Genomic DNA, 18884 nt, shown 5'->3' with positions numbered 1-18884 from the left:
TCTTTTTGATTATAATAATAATAATGGTATGCCTACTGGGTGCCATGATTGCTTGGCAGATACAAAAATGTGGTAATTAAAAGATCAAAACACAATTCACAAACACAGCTAGCTCCTAAGACAGAATGGAACTGAATACGTATTCACGAAAGCTGGGATAGTGGTGGCGGGAGTGTCAGGGGTGGGAGGTCTACCCTCCTGACCCACAGCAAGGCAGCAGCTTGAGCTGGGGAAATTTATTCTGCACCTGCAAATGGAACTGTTTAAAGTTAATTTTATGAAGTGTTGTATAAAAATTGTGCCGGAATTTTTCAATAGTGGAATAACCAAAACATGGCAAATAAATCCGTGTAATATAACGGTCAACTGTAATTGAGCATGAAACTATGCTTGCTTTGAAGAAATTGGAGGCCACTGATATGTACATAAACATTGCGCACATATGGTAAACGCATGTGCCTTTGGTGTTAGAGAATCTACAACCAAAGAGCTGAAAATGCCAGTCAATACAGCTTATTAAGACTGAAAAATTTAAACCACCTTGACAACCCTATACACAGACCTCTCTGGGTTAAGCCCTTAACCCCTAAATGGTTCAAATGTATATATACGTTCTCTTGCCCAGTGCCCCAAATATTTTGAAAAATAAAAAAATCATTTTTTACATTGAAATAAAGAGAAAATTTTTCCAAGTGTTATAGGATTAAAATAAAAAAATTAGGGTCAGTACTTACTGAGATATGTGGCTGCAAAGTTGGCACTAAATGCTCACCGGACAGCAACATCGAGTTCTGCCGCTTGCAGAAGTGTTGCCAATATACCATTTTTGCCGACTTTCAATCCCATTTTAGGCCAATTACCTTATTTCAGTCGACCAAATTCTTAGCTATTTCACTAGTATTACTTTTATTCTATCGATTGGGCACAAGAAATCGCCAAGTCAACTGTTTCAACTACAAAATAAAGTGATCGGAAATTGGTAATTTGGCCAATTTAATGCAAAGTTCAAAACATTCCAATTTCAAAATAGGGTCCAGAATAAACAATGCAGGCATTCCTGGCACTAAACTAACATTTCCTCTGTTCATCAGTTACATTTTCAGGCTTTACAAATAAATTCCATTTTGATTTTTAATTCACATAATGAATTTTTATTCAAATTAAAAAATACAAGATTTACTGTTATGCAATATTATAATAATTGTATAAATAATATCAGCACATTTGTGAACGCATATTATACCCACCAGCTGGTGTGTATTAGACGTGTAAGGTCATTTATTTACTCTTGAATATTGGCAAAAATTTAACATTTTTGCTACTTTGAGCTCAGTTTCAAGCTATTTTCATTATTAAAATCAATCAAAATCATCTCTGTTTCTGTAATATATCTTCCATTCTATAAAATGAGACCAAGAAATCGCAAATACAACTATAAAAAACATACGAAAAAAAAATTGTAAAGTTGCTGTTTTAATCAAAAATTACGGTCTCAGTTTTTTTTCTCTCATTATGCACTGTGTGCTGCAGGATTTGTTTTATGTGGTGCACACATACCACATAGTTGTATTCTCTCATATCTAGGCCCAAATTTACCGCTCACAGCTTATCAGAGTGAGCTGAACTCATGGCATAGATCTACGGTTTGGACACTCAACGTAAAGCCGTAGATCTACGGCACGGACCCTGAAAGGGTTAAGGCACACCAACAACAGTCTCTCCACATCTTCGAGTAGTACAGCTGACCATGGTACAGCAGCAGCTGATGGTGGTGCAGCAACAGCTGATGGTGGTGCAGCAGCTGACCGTGGTACGATAATATTTCTCACCCTTTTTACCACAGGGTTGGCACTAGAAGCTTTCTTTGGGCCCATGGTGGCTTATTTAGCAGTTACAAGCACTAAAAACAATGGAATAATACAAAATTTATCGAATGTATGTATGCAACCGTCTGCCCTGGCTTGTAAACAATGACACACTAGCTGAGGCACTCAGGCCAGATGGACAGATACACGAGTTCGGAACAAATATTTGTTAGTTGAGTTTTTTATCGTGGGTGGGGCCAAAATTTTTACGCAAAAACTCTTCGTTAGTTGATTTTATCGTTAGATGATGCCTTCATTGGTTAAGGGTCCACTGTGTATACGTTTGGGGCACTAATGGTAAGAACGTATAAATACATTTTGACAGTTTAGGGGTTAATTCATTGCTGACATTAACCCTTTCAGAGTTGCCAGGCCCTCTCAGAGACTTGTTCTCAGGGTCGCCAAATTTTCCAAAAAAAAAAAAATTATTTTTTTTCTTATGAAAAGATAGAGAATCTTTTCCCGATCATAATGACACCAAAAGTATGAAATTTGACGGAAAACTTACAGAATTATGCTCTCGTGAAGTTAGCAGTCTCAACGATGTTTATGGATCGGTGATTTTGCCCACTTTGAGCCCTATTTTCGGCCAATTCCAGTGTACTAGTCGACAAAAATCATAACTATTTCACTAGAACTCCCTTTTTTCTATCGAATGAGTACAAGAAACCACCCATTTACCGATTTCAACTATCCAATACAGTGGTCAGAATTTAGCAATTTTGCCAATTTCACACAAATTTCAAAAGATGTCAATTTCCAAATAGGGTCCAGAATAAACAAGAAAGACATTCCTGGCACTAAAATAATATTTCCTCTGTTCATTAGTCACGTCTCCATGCCCCTCTTACATTCTTTTGCTTTCCACTTTGAATTTTTATTTTCACAAAAAAATAGAAGATTTACTGTTATGCAGACTACTGCATTAGTGTAGAAATGGTATAAATAATATCAGCGCACTTGTGAAAGAATATTAGACTCACAAGTTGATGTGTATTGGACGCGTAGCATGATTTGTTTACTTTTGAACTTCGGCAAAAATCAAAGATTTCTGCAACTGAGCTCAATCTCAAGGTACTTTTCATTGTAAAACCAATCAAAATCGTCTCAATTTCTGTAATATGTCTTCCATTCTATAAAATGAGACCAGGAAAACTAGAATACCATACAGAAATACAGTGCAAGGTTGCTGTTTTAAACCAAAAACACTGTCAAAGTTTTTTTCTCATTCCGCACTGTGTGCTGCAGGATTTTTTTTTATACTGCGCACACTGACCACATAGACCCATTCTTTCGTATGCAGGCCTACCAGCTTTCTCTCACTAGATCTGAGGGCGCTAGAATTTAGGCGTACTAGTACGTCAAAAACCCTGGTGTAAGCCGTACTAGTACGTCGGAAACCCTGAAAGGGTTAAGGTTGATGAGCAACCAGAATTTAAGGTAAAATTTTAAACAGAATATTGTGAAGTTAAAAAATAATTGGTGTTGTACTGAGCCCTACCTGTTTTCTCTGGAAGGAATGCTCTGTCCATTTTCTATGAAAATGTGCACTAAACTGCCTTTACAAACAGCTTCCCCAGGTGGTGATAGTGAAAGCTACTTAGTACTGCCTGTCATATGTACAATTATTGTACAAAGGCTCTCCACACACTTTTCAAGATAACAGGTACAGTGCAGTAATACCAAAATACAGTGGACCCCCGCATAACGATCACCTCCGAATGCGACCAATTATGTAAGTGTATTTATGTAAGTGCGTTTGTACGTGTATGTTTGGGGGTCTGAAATGGACTAATCTACTTCACAATATTCCTTATGGGAACAAATTCGGTCAGTACTGGCACCTGAACATACTTCTGGATTGAAAAAATATCGTTAACCGGGGGTCCACTGTAAATTAAAGGTAAGCAAAATTGTAACTTTTATTTTTTCCTACATGTATAGTTCAATCTACATAATGTACTTTTTGTGTGGAAGTGAATATACAAAATAGCATGGTGGTGAGAAAAATCTAGGCAATAAAAGACTGTAGGTAAAGGAGTATAGAGAATGCATACCTTTAGAGGGTGGATGGGTTAGTATGTACAGTATCTGCATTCTGAACTGCAGCATTCTCTCATTTTTTCTTTTATTAACACATTGGCTGTTTCCTGCCACTGTTTCCCATCACTGTCGTGCTAGAGGCATGCTTACACTACAGTTGTAAAACTGCGACACTAACACCCCTCCTTCAGAGTCCAGTCACTGTACTTCCCATCTCCAAGACTCAAGTCCAGCCTGCCAGTTTCCCTGAATCCTTTCATAAATGTTACTTTGCTCACACTCCAACAGCACATCAAGTCCTAAAAACCATTTGTCTCCATTCGCTCCTATCATGCTCACGCATGCTTGCTTGAGGTCCAAGCCCCTCACACACAAAGCCTCACCTAGGCCGACCCCTACCCCGCCTTCCCTCCACTTCAGATTTATACACTGTCAAAGTCATTCTATTTTGTTCCATCCTCTCTACACGTCCGCACCACCTCAATGACCCCTCTTCAGCCCTCTGGATAATAGTTTTGGTAATTCCGCACCTCCTCCTAATCTCCAAACTGCTAATTCTCTGCATTATATTCACACTACACATTACCCTCAGACATGACATCTCCATGCCTCCAGCCTTCTCCTTGTTGCAACATTCACCACCCATGCTTCACACCCATATGAAAGCACTGGTATAACTATACTCTCATACATTCCCCTCTTTGCTTCCATGGATAAAGTTCTTTGTCTCCACAGACTCCTCAGTGCACCACTCACCTTTTTTCCCTCGTCAATTCTGTGATTCACCTCATCTTTCATAGACCCATCTGCTGACGTGTCCACTCCCAAATATCTGAATACATTCACCTCCTCCATGCTCTCTCTCTCTACCTCCAATCTGATATCCACTCTTTCTTTACTTAACTTTTTTGTTATCCTCATCACCTAACTCTTTCCTATACTATTCACTTTTAATTTCCTTCTTTTAAATACCCTAGCAAATGCATCCACAAGCCTCATATTTTCTGGTTATTTGAATTTTGATGTTTGTCCACTTGTGGCAAGATAACTAATGAGTAATTAATGTTTTCTTCTCTGGGTTTTCTGACTTTTGTGGTCAATACCTGGAGGGTGTTGTGGGGGGTCAATGCCCCTACGACCCAGTCCATGGCCAGGCAATGTAATAAAAAAATGAAGCATTTCACCTAACTGAAAGTAGTATAATTAGACTGATTTAGCAAATGTTAAGTCAGTTTTTCATATGTGTGAATTTTAGATATTTCTGGCACCACTGTATGACCCTGGTGGTTTAGTGCTTAGTTTTGATTATAATAATAATAGATATTTCTGATAATCAAGTGGGCTAAGTTATTAGTGACAACAAACAAATTACAAATTATTTCCTTGCAAGTTTACATTGAAATTATGTAATTACAATAATAAGTTGCAGTGCAGAGAGAGCCACTATCATGCCATGGCATTATGGGCAGGCTAAATTTAATGGCTTACAGACTTCTTAATACTAGAGAAATTGATCATAATTTTTTTTTAAGTTGTACATCTGTTTTTATTTATATTAGACAGTAAGTTTACTCAAATTACAATCTGGGAATATTACACTGGAACAAGTTGAAAGTACTTTGTAGGTTGTGTATATCAATAGTATATATTTAAGTTATATTATGGGAAAATAACATTGGGCATTGTTGAAAGTAGTTTACAGTATGAGAATGCTTCAATTTGGTGTAAGGCAGTATTGTTTTGGGCAGGTATTTATACTACAATGTAGTATTAAGTAATGTAGCACTTTGGGTATCTAATTTTGAAGTGTTTAGATTTAGGTAATTGGGAGATTTTTCGGTACAGTTAAGTATTGAGTATTTAGTTTACGGTAAGTAGGTGGTTTTTGAGAAGAGTCTTAAATTGATGTTCAGACTGGGTTACTTTAGTATTTACTAGTAATGCATTCCAAATTTTGGGGCCTTTTATGTGCATCGAGTTCTTACACACTGTGATATGGACAAAGGGTACAGTAGGGCCCAGCTTTATGGCGTTTCGCTTTACGGCATTCTGCTAATACATGTACAGACATTTCAAATTATGACCAAAACTTGCTATACAGCTCCCCCCCACTTGACTTTCTAATACGGTCATCGACCCCCACCCAACTTGTTTACATTCTCTGTGAACTCAGTAAGCACCACGTCTCTCCATTATGCTTGGAAACTCCAAAATTTCAAGTGTTTTTAAAAGTTATTTCATATTTTATATATACGTACTCTGATAATTATACTTATGTATACCTGTACCTAAATAAACTTACACACTGTGCTGGCATGCAGGTACACATTAAAATCAGTAAGAGTGTCTTATGTCTCAAGACGCCATATTAGTAGTGATAATAATAATGATAATAATCACAAAGTCTCATTAAATGTCGTATATTACGTTAATATACACATTTTCATTAATCCATCTATGATATTTTTTCAAAATTATATAATAAACACGATACATAACATATAAAGATGATAAATACACCCCACAGTAGAATAAATAAACATAAATATGAGATGTGGTAGCCAGACAACTTGTACAAGTGAAGGCAGGAATAACGTTTTCTCTAGTCCAACATAAGAGAAAATGTGTTACTGGGGGTAACTGCAGTTATTTCTTCTAAAAAATGGTGTTACATGAGAATGGGAGTGTTCCTTTTTATTTATTCTACCGTATCAACATAGAGACAACTTGTACACAATGTAACTTGTACACAAACCAGACGTGTTTGCTTGGTTTGTTTACAAAACTGGCATTCGCTTGGTTTGTTTACATAACTCCGCGAGTGTCCTTTCTCATGTATTCATTCTCTCTCTCATTTACTCATTTTATCTCATTTACTCACCTCTGACCCTACATTAAGACTAAAAATATTTTAAGGTAAGCAATGAGTGAACTGTATATGCATTTCATCGCTCTGGGACACTTAAATGTCATAGAATATTGTGTGTGGGTGGGTTGGCCTGGTATGGTAGCCTGGCTGGCTACCATAAATACCCCACTTGATTTCTTACAATAAATACTACTCATCTCACCTAGATTAAGACTACAAATATTTTAAGGTAAGTAATTAGTGTACTATATGTGTATTTTACTTTTTTATTGTTTTTAATGCCTAGTTCTACTGCTAACTTAATATATGTTAGTGTAAACTTGTTATCTAGTTTTTATTTGCATTTATAAGTGGAAAAAAAAGGTGATCCACTTCATGGCGGTAGCCTGGAATCTAACCTGTCGTATAAGTGAGGTCCTACTGTACATCAAAAAGTGATGTGTCTTATGTTATGGTCGTGTGTCCTGTTAAGGTTAGTGAGAAGTTTGAGTGGAGGGTTTATGTTTGAGTGTAATGTATGTAGTAGGCACAAGAATAGGTATGGATGTTCTTTACAGCGAGTAGTTTTAGACTTTTGAATATTGGTGGAGTATGCTGTCTGGAGTGGGAATTTATTTTCATTCTGACTGCAGCCTTTTGCTGGGTTATTAGTGGTCTTAGGTGATTTAATTCTGTTGATCCCAATGCACTGCTAAAATTAAACCTATTTTACAAAACAATCTTGTTAATAACTAAATTCAAATAGCTTTTTTATTGGACAGTATTATACCTTGAAATAAATGGAAAGATTTCTTAAATAAACCACTGTGACTATCAGTATATTTATTGTAAGAGCATACTTTATTTTTTTTTTTTTTAACATGCCGGTCGTTTCTTACCAAGGGAGGGTGACCCAAAAAGAAAGAAAAAAACCTAAAAAGAAGAAAAAACTTTTATCATTCAACACTTTCACCACCACTTATACATAATCACTATCTTTGCAGAGACACTCAGATACTGCCAATACCCCAAATATTCCAAATACTGTATAGTATATATGAAAATGTTTAATTCAAGATGTATATACATATCACATTCTGGTATTACATTATATTTATTTATGTCTTTGCAAACAGTACATTGAGATTTTGTATTTACAATAGTGGGTTGCAATGCAGAGAGAGCCTCTATTATGCCTAGGCATTATGGGCCAACTTAACATTATTGACTTACAGACTACTTAACACTAAGGATTGTATCATAGTTGTATAGTAGGATAGTAATTATTTCATAGTTGTACACTAGATTATTAATTATAAATGAATCAAAATTTGTACTGTATAAGACAAAAGATATATTCATATATTTGAAAATGCTTTTTGTGAAAACAATGATTCAATTATATTCCTGTCAACAATGGATAAAAGGCTCAAAGTAATTGTTGAAGTTATGATGTGGGAGTACATAAGTGAGTATGCGTGTACTGAGTATTTAGCATTTAGTCTAGGGTGATTAAGTGGCTTTTGAGAAGAGTCTAAAATTGATTTTCAGACTGGGTTACTTTAATATCTTCTGGTAATGAATTCCATATTTTGGGGCTCTTTATGTGCATAGAGTTTTTACACAGTGTGATATGGACACAAGGTATATCAAAAAGAGATCTGTGTCTTGTGTTGTGGTCATGTGTCCTGTTTAGGTTGGTGAGGAGAAGTTTGAGTGGAGGGTTTATATTTGCATGTATTGTTCTGTGTATGTAGTAGGCACATGAATAAGTATGGATGTTCTTAATGGTGAGCAGATTCAGACTTTTGAAAATTGGTGGAGTATGCTGGCAAGAGTGGGAATTTGTTATCATTCTTACTGCTGCATTTTGCTAGGTTATTAGGGGTTTTAGGTGATTGGATGTTGTTGATTCCCATGCACAAATTCCATATGTAAGATAAGGGTATATGAGTGAATGGTACAGTGCCAGGAGAGCTAAATGTAACAAAATACAGTGCGAACAATAAACCTTCATCTTAAGCAGAGGTGGATTATGGCATAACAAATCTACCAGCATATAAAGCTAATCCTGTTCTTCGGTCTCTAATAAAGAACAGGAATGGATGGTCAGCAACAAACTCAGGATTCAGCTGAGCACACATTATCCCCCACATACCTATAAGGAGATAAAAATGCATTTACAATTACGTATTAGATTCTTGGGGAAGTTCATTCAGATTCGATCCAGGAAAGGGGAGCATAGGTCAAATTCTCTAGATCATGAGCCCCTCATTAGCATGAAGGAGCTATATGCAATTCTCATGGCTGTTATACATACTGCATCCCTGCCTACCTCAACATTTATAGTAGTTTGACTCCTTTAGTGCTTTACTGGCTATCCAAAAATTTGATTCTCCTCGTTTTCCATATACAACTTTGGCTGCACCACACTTTTGGTGAAAATGAAGACATCATTTTCTGTTGGGTCTCTGGACATGTGGATGTTCAGGGCAACAAGCAGACAGACTCTACTGTGCAGTCAGTCTTCAATGACCTCATTTCATATACAGTGGAACCCCAAGTTTCGACCGTAATCCGTTCCAGGAGCTAGGCCTAAACTCGAAACGGCCAAAAAGTGAAGCAATATTTCCCATAAGAAGTAATGTAAATACAATTAATCCGTTCCAGACCCACAAAAAATATTCACAAAAAATACATTTTTTAAAGAAAAACTATAGTTTAACATACATATAGTACTTAAAACCTACATATAGTATTAAATGAGTAATACAATACATAAATAAACATTTAACCCTTTCAGGGTTTCGGACGTACTAGTACGGCTTACGCACCAGGGTTTTTGACATACTAGTACGCCTAAATTCTAGCGTCCTCAAATCTAGTGAAAGCTGGTAGGCCTACATATGAAAGAATGGGCCTATATGGTCAGTGTGCGCAATATAAAAAAAAAATCCTGCAGCACACAGTGCGTAATGAGAAAAAAAAACTTTGACCGTGTTTTTGGATTAAAACGACGATTTTGCACTGTATTTTTGTATGGTATTTATTGTTGTATTCTAGTTTTCCTGGTCTCATTTTATAGAATGGAAGACATATTACAGAAATTGAGATGATTTTGACTGGTTTTACAATGAAAAGTACTTTGAAATTGAGCTCAAAGTTGCAGAAATCTTTGATTTTTACCAAAGTTCAAAAGTAAACAAATCATGCTAAGCGTCCAATACACGTCAACTGGTGAGTCTAATATTCTTTCACAAGTGCGCCGATATTATTTATACCATTTCTATACTAATGCAGTAGTCTGCATAACAGTAAATCTTCTATTTTTTTGAGAATAAAAATTCAAAGTGGAAAGTAAAAGAATGTAAGAGAGACATGGGGAAGTGACTAATGAACAGAGAAAATGTTATTTTAGTGCCAGGAATGTCTTTCTTGTTTATTCTGGACCCTATTTGGAAATTGGCATCTTTTGAAATTTGTGGGAAATTGGCAAAATTGCTAAATTCTGACCACTGTATTGGATAGTTGAAATTGGTAAATGGGTGGTTTCTTGTACTCATTCGATAGAAAAAATGGAGTTCTAGCAAAATAGTTATGATTTCTGTCGACTAGTACACTGGAATTGGCCAAAAATAGGGTTCAAAGTGGGCAAAATCGCCAATGCGAAAGCATCGTCGAGACCGCTAACTTCACTAGAGCATAATTCCGTAAGTTTTCCATCAAATTTCATACTTTTGGTGTCATTATGATCGGGAAAAGATTCTCTATCTTTTCACAAGAAAAAATAATTTTTTTTTTTTTTTAGAATTTGGGGGACCCTGAGAACAAGTCTCTGAGAGGGCCTGTGGACCCTGAAAGGGTTAAATAAACATTTAAAATTAGCTTTTACATACCTTTACTGAAGACTCTTGTTGGCATCTGGAAGGTAGGGAGGACTTATTATTGCCTCCACCACTGCCTCCACCACTGCCTCCACCACTGCCTCCACCACTGCCTCAACTGCTGCCTCAACCACTGCCTCAACCACTGCCTCACTGCCACTATGAAGTTTCTTTGGGCCCATGGTGGCTTATTTCACAGTCACAATCAATAAACAAGCACTAAACACAATGAATTTATTGTGAAATGTTCAGATAAGCATGCAGGGTAATGTTCACTCAAGGATAAACAAAGCTAGACTGGCTTACGATGCCTCCCGGCAGGCGTGGGGAGGCGGACAGGTCTGGTATGCCAGCCGAAACCCAGGATAATGGTCGAAACACGGGACAAAATCTAGCCAAAAAAATACGGTTGAAACCCAAAGTGGCCGATTCTCAGGGCAGCAGAAACCCGGGGTTTCACTGTACAGTGGACCCTCAGATACTGGCCATTCTGGATATCAGGCAAATTTAATTTCGGCCGCTTTTTTGGCCGAAATTCTATCCTGGACTTCGGCAGGCAACTCGAAAATCAGCCGTATTGGATGCATAATAATAATCACTCTTGGGCACATTAAATGTATTAATTTAGGTTAATATAGACATTTTCATTAATCCACCTACGATATTTTCTTCAAAATTGAAACCCCAGGTTTCAGCCTCCCTGAGAATCATCCACTTCGGGTTTCGACCGCTTTTTTCGGCCAAATTTTGTCCCGCATTTCAGCCATTGCCCCGGGTTTCGGCCGGCATACCATGACGCCTGCGCGGGGCAGGTGTCCACTTGCCCGCGCAGGCGTCACGAGCCAGTCTAGCTTTGTTTATTCTTGAATGAACATTACCCTGTGTGCTCATCCAAACATTTCACAATAAATTCATTGTGTTTAGTGCTTGCTTATTGAATGTGACTATGAAATAATTGAAGAAAGAAATTGTAGCAGAGTACCAAAGTGGAGGAGGAAGAGAGAGGGGAGAATGTGCCTTCTTCAGTGATTCTACAATATGTATGATACTAAAGCAATACAAGTCGATAAAGGCTGCAGCGTCAGCCAGAGATAAAGTGTAGCATTAACAGTGTAGCAAGTAAAGCGATTAATCAATAGGAAAAGGATGGCACGAAACTGACTCCTTCAATGTTGTTGTAGTTATACAGGGCGACTGGCAAGAGCGCCTTCTCTGCTGCCGCCATCACCACCACTATGAAAGGCTTATGTTTCAGTAGCCCTTATACACCCAACAACAAATAACACAGCAACACTCGTCGGTTAGGGAGAGATCCATATGACATATTTTATTCGTTCTAGAGCATATATCATGTTTCTATGTTATTAATATTGTTTATTATGCCATATTAGATGAATTTAGCTAGACAAATAAGCTGTAGAGTTGATATTAGTGTCATATTGAAGGACTATCTTGTCCTGCCTCCACACAAACTCTCCTGCCTCTCTCATACGCCAACAAGAGTCTTCAGTAAAGGTAAAACTGATTTAAATGTTCATTTATCCATTAAAATTAGTGCTTTATATTTATTTATCATTTTTTTGTATGTAAAACTATAGTATTTCTTTAAAAAAAAATGAATATTTTTGGGTGGATTGAATTAATTAGTTTTACATTATTTCTTATGGGAAATAATGTTTCGACTTTAGATCGTTTCAACTTTAGGCCTAGCTCCTGGAACGGAATATGGCTGAAACTTGGGGTTCCACTGTATAAGAAACACGTTACATCATATATATATAAGAACATGCAATATTTATATGCGATGCATATTAATAATAATTATTCTTGGGCACACTAAATGTCTTATTTTAGGTTAATATAGACATTTTCATTAATCCACATAGTATATTTTCCTCAAAATTATATAAGAAACACGTAACATAGCATATAAACATAACATATAAACATGCAATGTTTATATGCTAATGAGTGGTGAGTGCCGGCGAATCGAGGAGGAGGAGGAGGAGGAGGGGGGTGGTGGTGGAAGGTAAAATTACGTTTTCTCTGATTCAGCGTTAGAGAAAACTGTGAATTTGGTGTCTGGCCAGTCACCGCCCTTCATACGAATTTGTTTACAATTCTCGGCATGAATTATTCATTACTTCTCCATCTATTGATGGTGGCATCTAAAGGTAGTTGTTAGAAACAATTAAACTCAGTGAACATGGTATGTCGATGTAATAATACAGCTGTGTAGTGAAGCCCAGGGGGGCAACATAGTGCACCTACATCTACCGCTTGCTACACTGACTTCCTACAAATAAATACTACTCACCTCTCGCCCTACCTTAAAACTACAAATATTTTAAGGTAAGTAATGAATGTACTGTGGCAGTAAATGACAAAGAAGGGAAGTAACCATAGAGAGGGTTTTGATACCTGAAGTCCTTATGGAGGGGGATTCCTAACTCCCTCTCCCTTCCTCGCCTTCTTCAATACGCCAACAAGAGTCTTCAATAAAGGTATGTAATGTTCATTCATCATTAAAATTTGTGCTTTATGTTTCTTTCTCATTGTTTTGTGTATGTAAAACTATTGGTAGTCTTTAAAAAATGTATTTTTTGTTAATATTTTTGGGTGTTCTAGGTAGTAGGTTGGTAGACAGCAACCGCCCAGGGAGGTACTACCGTCCTGCCAAGTGAGTGTAAAACGGAAGCCTGTAATTGTTTTACATGATGGTAGAATTGCTGGTGTCCATTTTTTTGTCTCATAAACATGCAAGGTTTCAGGTACGTCTTGCTACTTCTACTTACACTTAGGTCACACTACACATACATTATTTTTTTTTATTAACACACTGGCCGATTCCCACCAAGGCAGGGTGGCCCGAAAAAGAAAAACTTTCACCATCATTCACTCCATCACTGTCTTGCCAGAAGGGTGCTTTACACTACAGTTTTTAAACTGCAACATTAACACCCCTCCTTCAGAGTGCAGACACTGTACTTCCCATCTCCAGGACTCAAGTCCGGCCTGCTGGTTTCCCTGAACCCCTTCATAAATGTTACTTTGCTCACACTCCAACAGTACGTCAAGTATTAAAAACCATTTGTCTCCATTCACTCCTATCAAACACACTCACGCATGCCTGCTGGAAGTCCAAGCCCCTCGCACACAAAACCTCCTTTACCCCCTCCCTCCAACCTTTCCTAGGCCGACCCCTACCCCGCCTTCCTTCCACTACAGACATTCTCTCTACATGTCCGAACCACCTCAACAACCCTTCCTCAGCCCTCTGGACAACAGTTTTGGTAATCCCGCACCTCCTCCTAACTTCCAAACTACGAATTCTCTGCATTATATTCACACCACACACTGCCCTCAGACATGACATCTCCACTGCCTCCAGCCTTCTCCTCGCTGCAACATTCATCACCCATGCTTCACACCCATATAAGAGCGTTGGTAAAACTATACTCTCATACATTCCCCTCTTTGCCTCCAAGGACAAAGTTCTTTGTCTCCACAGACTCCTAAGTGCACCACTCACCCTTTTCCCCTCATCAATTCTATGATTCACCTCATCTTTCATAGACCCATCCGCTGACACGTCCACTCCCAAATATCTGAATACATTCACCTCCTCCATACTCTCTCCCTCCAATCTGATATCCAATCTTTCATCTCCTAATCTTTTTGTTATCCTCATGACCTTACTCTTTCCTGTATTCACTTTTAATTTTCTTCTTTTGCACACCCTACCAAATTCATCCACCAATCTCTGCAACTTCTCTTCAGAATCTCCCAAGAGCATGGTGTCATCAGCAAAGAGCAACTGTGACAACTCCCACTTTATGTGTGATTCTTTATCTTTTAACTCCACGCCTCTTGCCAAGACCCTCGCATTTACTTCTCTTACAACCCCATCTATAAATACATTAAACAACCACGGTGACATCACACATCCTTGTCTAAGGCCTACTTTTACTGGGAAATAATTTCCCTCTTTCCTACATACTCTAACTTGAGCCTCACTATCCTCATAAAAACTCTTCACTGCTTTCAGTAACCTACCTCCTACACCATACACCTGCAACATCTGCCACATTGCCCCCCTATCCACCCTGTCATATGCCTTTTCCAAATAAATGCCACAAAGATCTCTTTAGCCTTATCTAAATACTGTTCACTTACATGTTTCACTGTAAACACCTGGTCCACACACCCCCTACCTTTCCTAAAGCCTCCTTGTTCATCTGCTATCCTATTCTCCGTCTTACTCTTAATTCTTTCAATAATAACTCTACCATACACTTTACCAGGTATACTCAACAGACTTATTCCCCTATAATTTTTGCACTCTCTTTTGTCCCCTTTGCCTTTATACAAAGGAACTATGGATGCTCTCTGCCAATTCCTCGGTACCTTACCCTCTTCCATACATTTATTAAATAATTGCACCAACCACTCCAAAACTATATCCCCACCTGCTTTTAACATTTCTATCTTTACCCCATCAATCCCGGCTGCCTTACCCCCATTTCATTTTACCTACTGCCTCACGAACTTCCCCCACACTCACAACTGGCTCTTCCTCACTCCTACAAGATGTTATTCCTCCTTGCCCTATACACGAAATCACAGCTTCCCTATCTTCATCAACATTTAACATGTACAAGCATATATATACACATCCCTCTTGGTTTTCTTCTATTTTCTTTCTAGTTCATGTTCTTGTTTGTTTCCTCTTACCTCCATGGGGAAGTGGAACAGAATTCTTCCTCCGTAAGCTATGTGTGTTGTAAGAGGCGACTAAAATGCCAGGAGCAAGGGGCTAGTAACCCCTTCTCCTGTATAAATTACTAAATTTAAAAAGAGAAACTTTTGTTTTTCTTTTTGGGCCACCCTGCCTCGGTGGGATACAGCCAGTTTGTTGAAAGAAAGATTTTTGGGTGTCTGGAATGGATTAATTGTATTTACATTAATTCTTATGGGAAATATTACTTTGGTTTTTGGCCTTTTCAGATTTAGGCCAACCTTCTGGAATGGATTACAGCCGATAACTAGGGTCCACTATATGAGTATTCCATTCTCAGACTATTTTGGCAGTAATCTCTAGACAACTTTGCAACTGTTGGCAACAATAGTGGTCTGAGTTGATACATAAATTATATTCTGTCAAACCTTGTTTGGGTTTTTGGTGGTAGTCTTATCATCACTGTCATGTTTGGGAGACTACACACTCGCACCTTTGTATTGGACATGCACTTCTTACTCATGGCTATTTCATGGAGAAGTGCCCAGCACCACTGTGAGAATTGTCAAGTTCCATTGTCAGTTCACCATCTACTATTAGACTGTCCTGTTTACCAGCAGACATGCAGAATTTACCTCCAGCATCATCACCTCTCTAATGCATTTACTTATCTGATCACCTTGCCAACAACCCCACCTTTGACACAGCCTCCCTCTTTGACTTTGTCAGCAACTGCTTTATTACACCAACTTTAATTATATTTTCCCTTTAACACTCCCCAGTGGCCTTACTGATTACCTCTTGCACACTCCTAACCCCTCACTGGTTTGTGATCTTTTCATATTTCATCTTCACATCCTGCTCTGCAGCACTGTATGACCCATGTGGGTATAGCACTTTGTTTTGACTGTAATAATACTGTATGGTATAAATGCACATTTAATTAAAGATATGTATTTCATTCTGCCATTACAATGTTATATTGAAAGTAACTGTAACAAAATACAATGTGAACAATGAATCTTCATCTTAAGCAGAGGTAGATTATGGCATAACAAATCTACCAGCAAATAAAGCAAATCCTGTTTTTTGGTCTCTAATAAAGAACAGGAATGGATGGTCAGCAACAAACCGAGGATTCAGTGGGGTGCACGTAAGCATCATAACCATACCTATGAAGAGATAAAAATATATTACAATTATTATTACATTCATGAGGGAAGTTCTTAACCCATGGGGGTCATGTAATACCTGGGGAAATAAAATACATAATAAATTATAATTTCAGTGGTCCCTTGACTTATGAGTGTCTTGAATTGTGATAAAAAAATTAGCTGCAATGAAAAATTTGAGATACGATGCACATACACAAACATCAATCTGTTGCAGTCTATGGACCAGCAAGTGATTGTGAATTTCAAGATATACACCAAAATGCTTTGCAGAGACTTCAGGAGATGAAGCCATCTGCCTCAAGGAGTTCTGGAATACTATATTTAACATTCTAGATTGTGTGAAGTTTGTAATGAATTCCTGTAATGAAGTTTCCACTTTATGTCTCAGTGTGACCTTCAATCACCTATGACTGAAGGATTTAAGGCTGAGAAGGATGTAAACCAGTAGATTGTTGCTCTTGGTGAGGCAGTGGGGCTGAAGGTTGAAGAGAATGTGTAGGAGCTAATTCAAGGCAACACAGAAGCTCCAGGAATTTGAGGAGAGTTGGTAGGAAGATGACAGTAGGGTAACAGCTACAGAAATTGAGTAGTTTGCTCATTGCAAAAGTGTGAAAAAAATCATAAGAAAAAACTCAAACACTGCAAAAAAAACTGAACTCACTCTCTGTGTTTTTGAAAATAATGTTTAATCTTAGAAGCCTCAGATGGGTTTAGCACTTGGTTATGATTATAATAATAATTTAAAAGCCTCAGAAGACATAGTAATAGAAACAAACAACTCCGGGCATTTTTTTTAAGAGGCAGCGGTAGGAAGGAGCTTATCCTTCCAATCAGTAACCCACCTCCCCCTCCTCCCACACCACCAACTCTTCAACTCCAAGGTACAGTGGACCCTTGGGTAAAGGCATTAATCCATTTCAGAGAGCTTGCCTTTAGCCAAATTAATTTTCCCCATAAGAAATAATGGAAATCCAATCCTTTTCAGACAGCCAAAAGTATTAAAAAAAATTTTTTTTTTTAAAGATTAAATATAGATATATACACAGAAAACAATGACAAATAAGTATAAAGCACTTATAAAATGGATAAATGAACATTTATCATCACACTTACCTTTATTGACTTGTTGGTGTATGGAAGACAAGCAGGAGGCAAGAGGGAGACGAGTTTATTATGCTTCAATATGACGCTAATATCTCCATGGCTTACTTTTTCTTTCTTCTTTCAAAAAACCGGCTGTATCCCACTGAGGCAGGGTGGCCCAAAAAGAAAAAGAAAAGTTTCTCTTTTCAAATTTAGTAATTTATACAGGAGAAGGGGGTTACTAGCCCCTTGCTCCCAGCATTTTAGTCACCTCTTGCAACACGCATGGCTTATGGAGGAAGAATAAACTCAGTCAGCAGCAGCGGCAGCAGAGGCAGCAAGCTCTGTCAGAGCCCACCAACGCTTCAATGATGGCCTAATTGCAATCATAACTGCACTAATGTACGTAGAACCCAGCATGACCCAAGATAATCAACAGTGATACCTACAAACCGAAAAATTACAGAGTGAAGCGAAGACTGCCCCACAAACTCCAAGCACAACCCTGCTGCCAGACGACTACCTACTCCAAGCTCCTATCTTAGTTTTTTCATCTTACCACAGCAACTCCTGTACTACTATGAGACCAACTAATAGAAGAAACAGCACTAAGAACAGCAAGGCAGCACCTAGAAATCGACTATTCCATAAGACGACCCAGCAGGACGCCGGTGCATCATCCACCCCCTTACAACCCAGAGCAACGCATCAACAACAAACATGGCCGACTCACCCTCACCCACCAACCCAGGCGACGCTACAACAACAACACCAACCGTGACTGACTCCCTCTCTACCTCTACTACCTTCATAGGATTTAACCCAGCTGATATGCTCCCAGGTATGACTAATGATCCTGACACTCTAAAGCACTACATCACCACCCTAACGGCGGATAACTTGAATCTTCGTGCTGAAAATACGTCTCTCCGTGCAACAATAACAAACCATGAAGCTAAGTTACTTCACCTTGAGAATAAGATCAACAACCTTGAACAACAGCTAATATCAGCTGGCATGACTGATTTTGGCAAGACCCTCCAATCAGTCATAGCCAGCCACAAAGATCAAATAACTTCCCTAAACATGAAGATTGATAATGCCGTCAAGGACTGGAAAATAAACATGGATACCCAATTGAACAATTATTTTGCTAACCAAGATGATAAGGCAGAGCAAGACAAGTTATCTGATGCAGTAGTAATTAACACTCCACTCTTTCCCAGCGAATTAAACCATTCCAACTGC

At 38.2% G+C, this 18884-nt stretch overlaps 1 protein-coding gene across 6 annotated transcripts in view; it reads right to left on the bottom strand.

Moving 5' to 3' along the window:
• The window catches only part of LOC128694432 (serpin B6), a 139972-nt gene that overhangs the window by 16757 nt on the left and 104331 nt on the right, over positions 1-18884 (bottom strand). For 4 of the 6 annotated variants that reach the window (XM_070097931.1, XM_070097930.1, XM_053784541.2 and 1 more), the window contains one exon: positions 16317-16550. The exons of 1 other annotated variant lie outside the window; for it this stretch is intronic. In XM_070097931.1, the coding sequence (XP_069954032.1) occupies positions 16539-16550 (12 nt within the window). In that variant the 3' untranslated portion in view covers positions 16317-16538. Of the gene's footprint in view, positions 1-7584; positions 8915-16316; positions 16551-18884 lie in introns of those variants that run through there. One more of the 6 variants, XM_053784540.2, reaches the window with a different exon arrangement.

Source organism: Cherax quadricarinatus, chromosome 60 (assembly GCF_038502225.1).
Source record: "Cherax quadricarinatus isolate ZL_2023a chromosome 60, ASM3850222v1, whole genome shotgun sequence".
Lineage (NCBI taxonomy): Eukaryota > Metazoa > Arthropoda > Malacostraca > Decapoda > Parastacidae > Cherax > Cherax quadricarinatus.
This window is presented reverse-complemented; position numbering and strand designations above follow the sequence as displayed.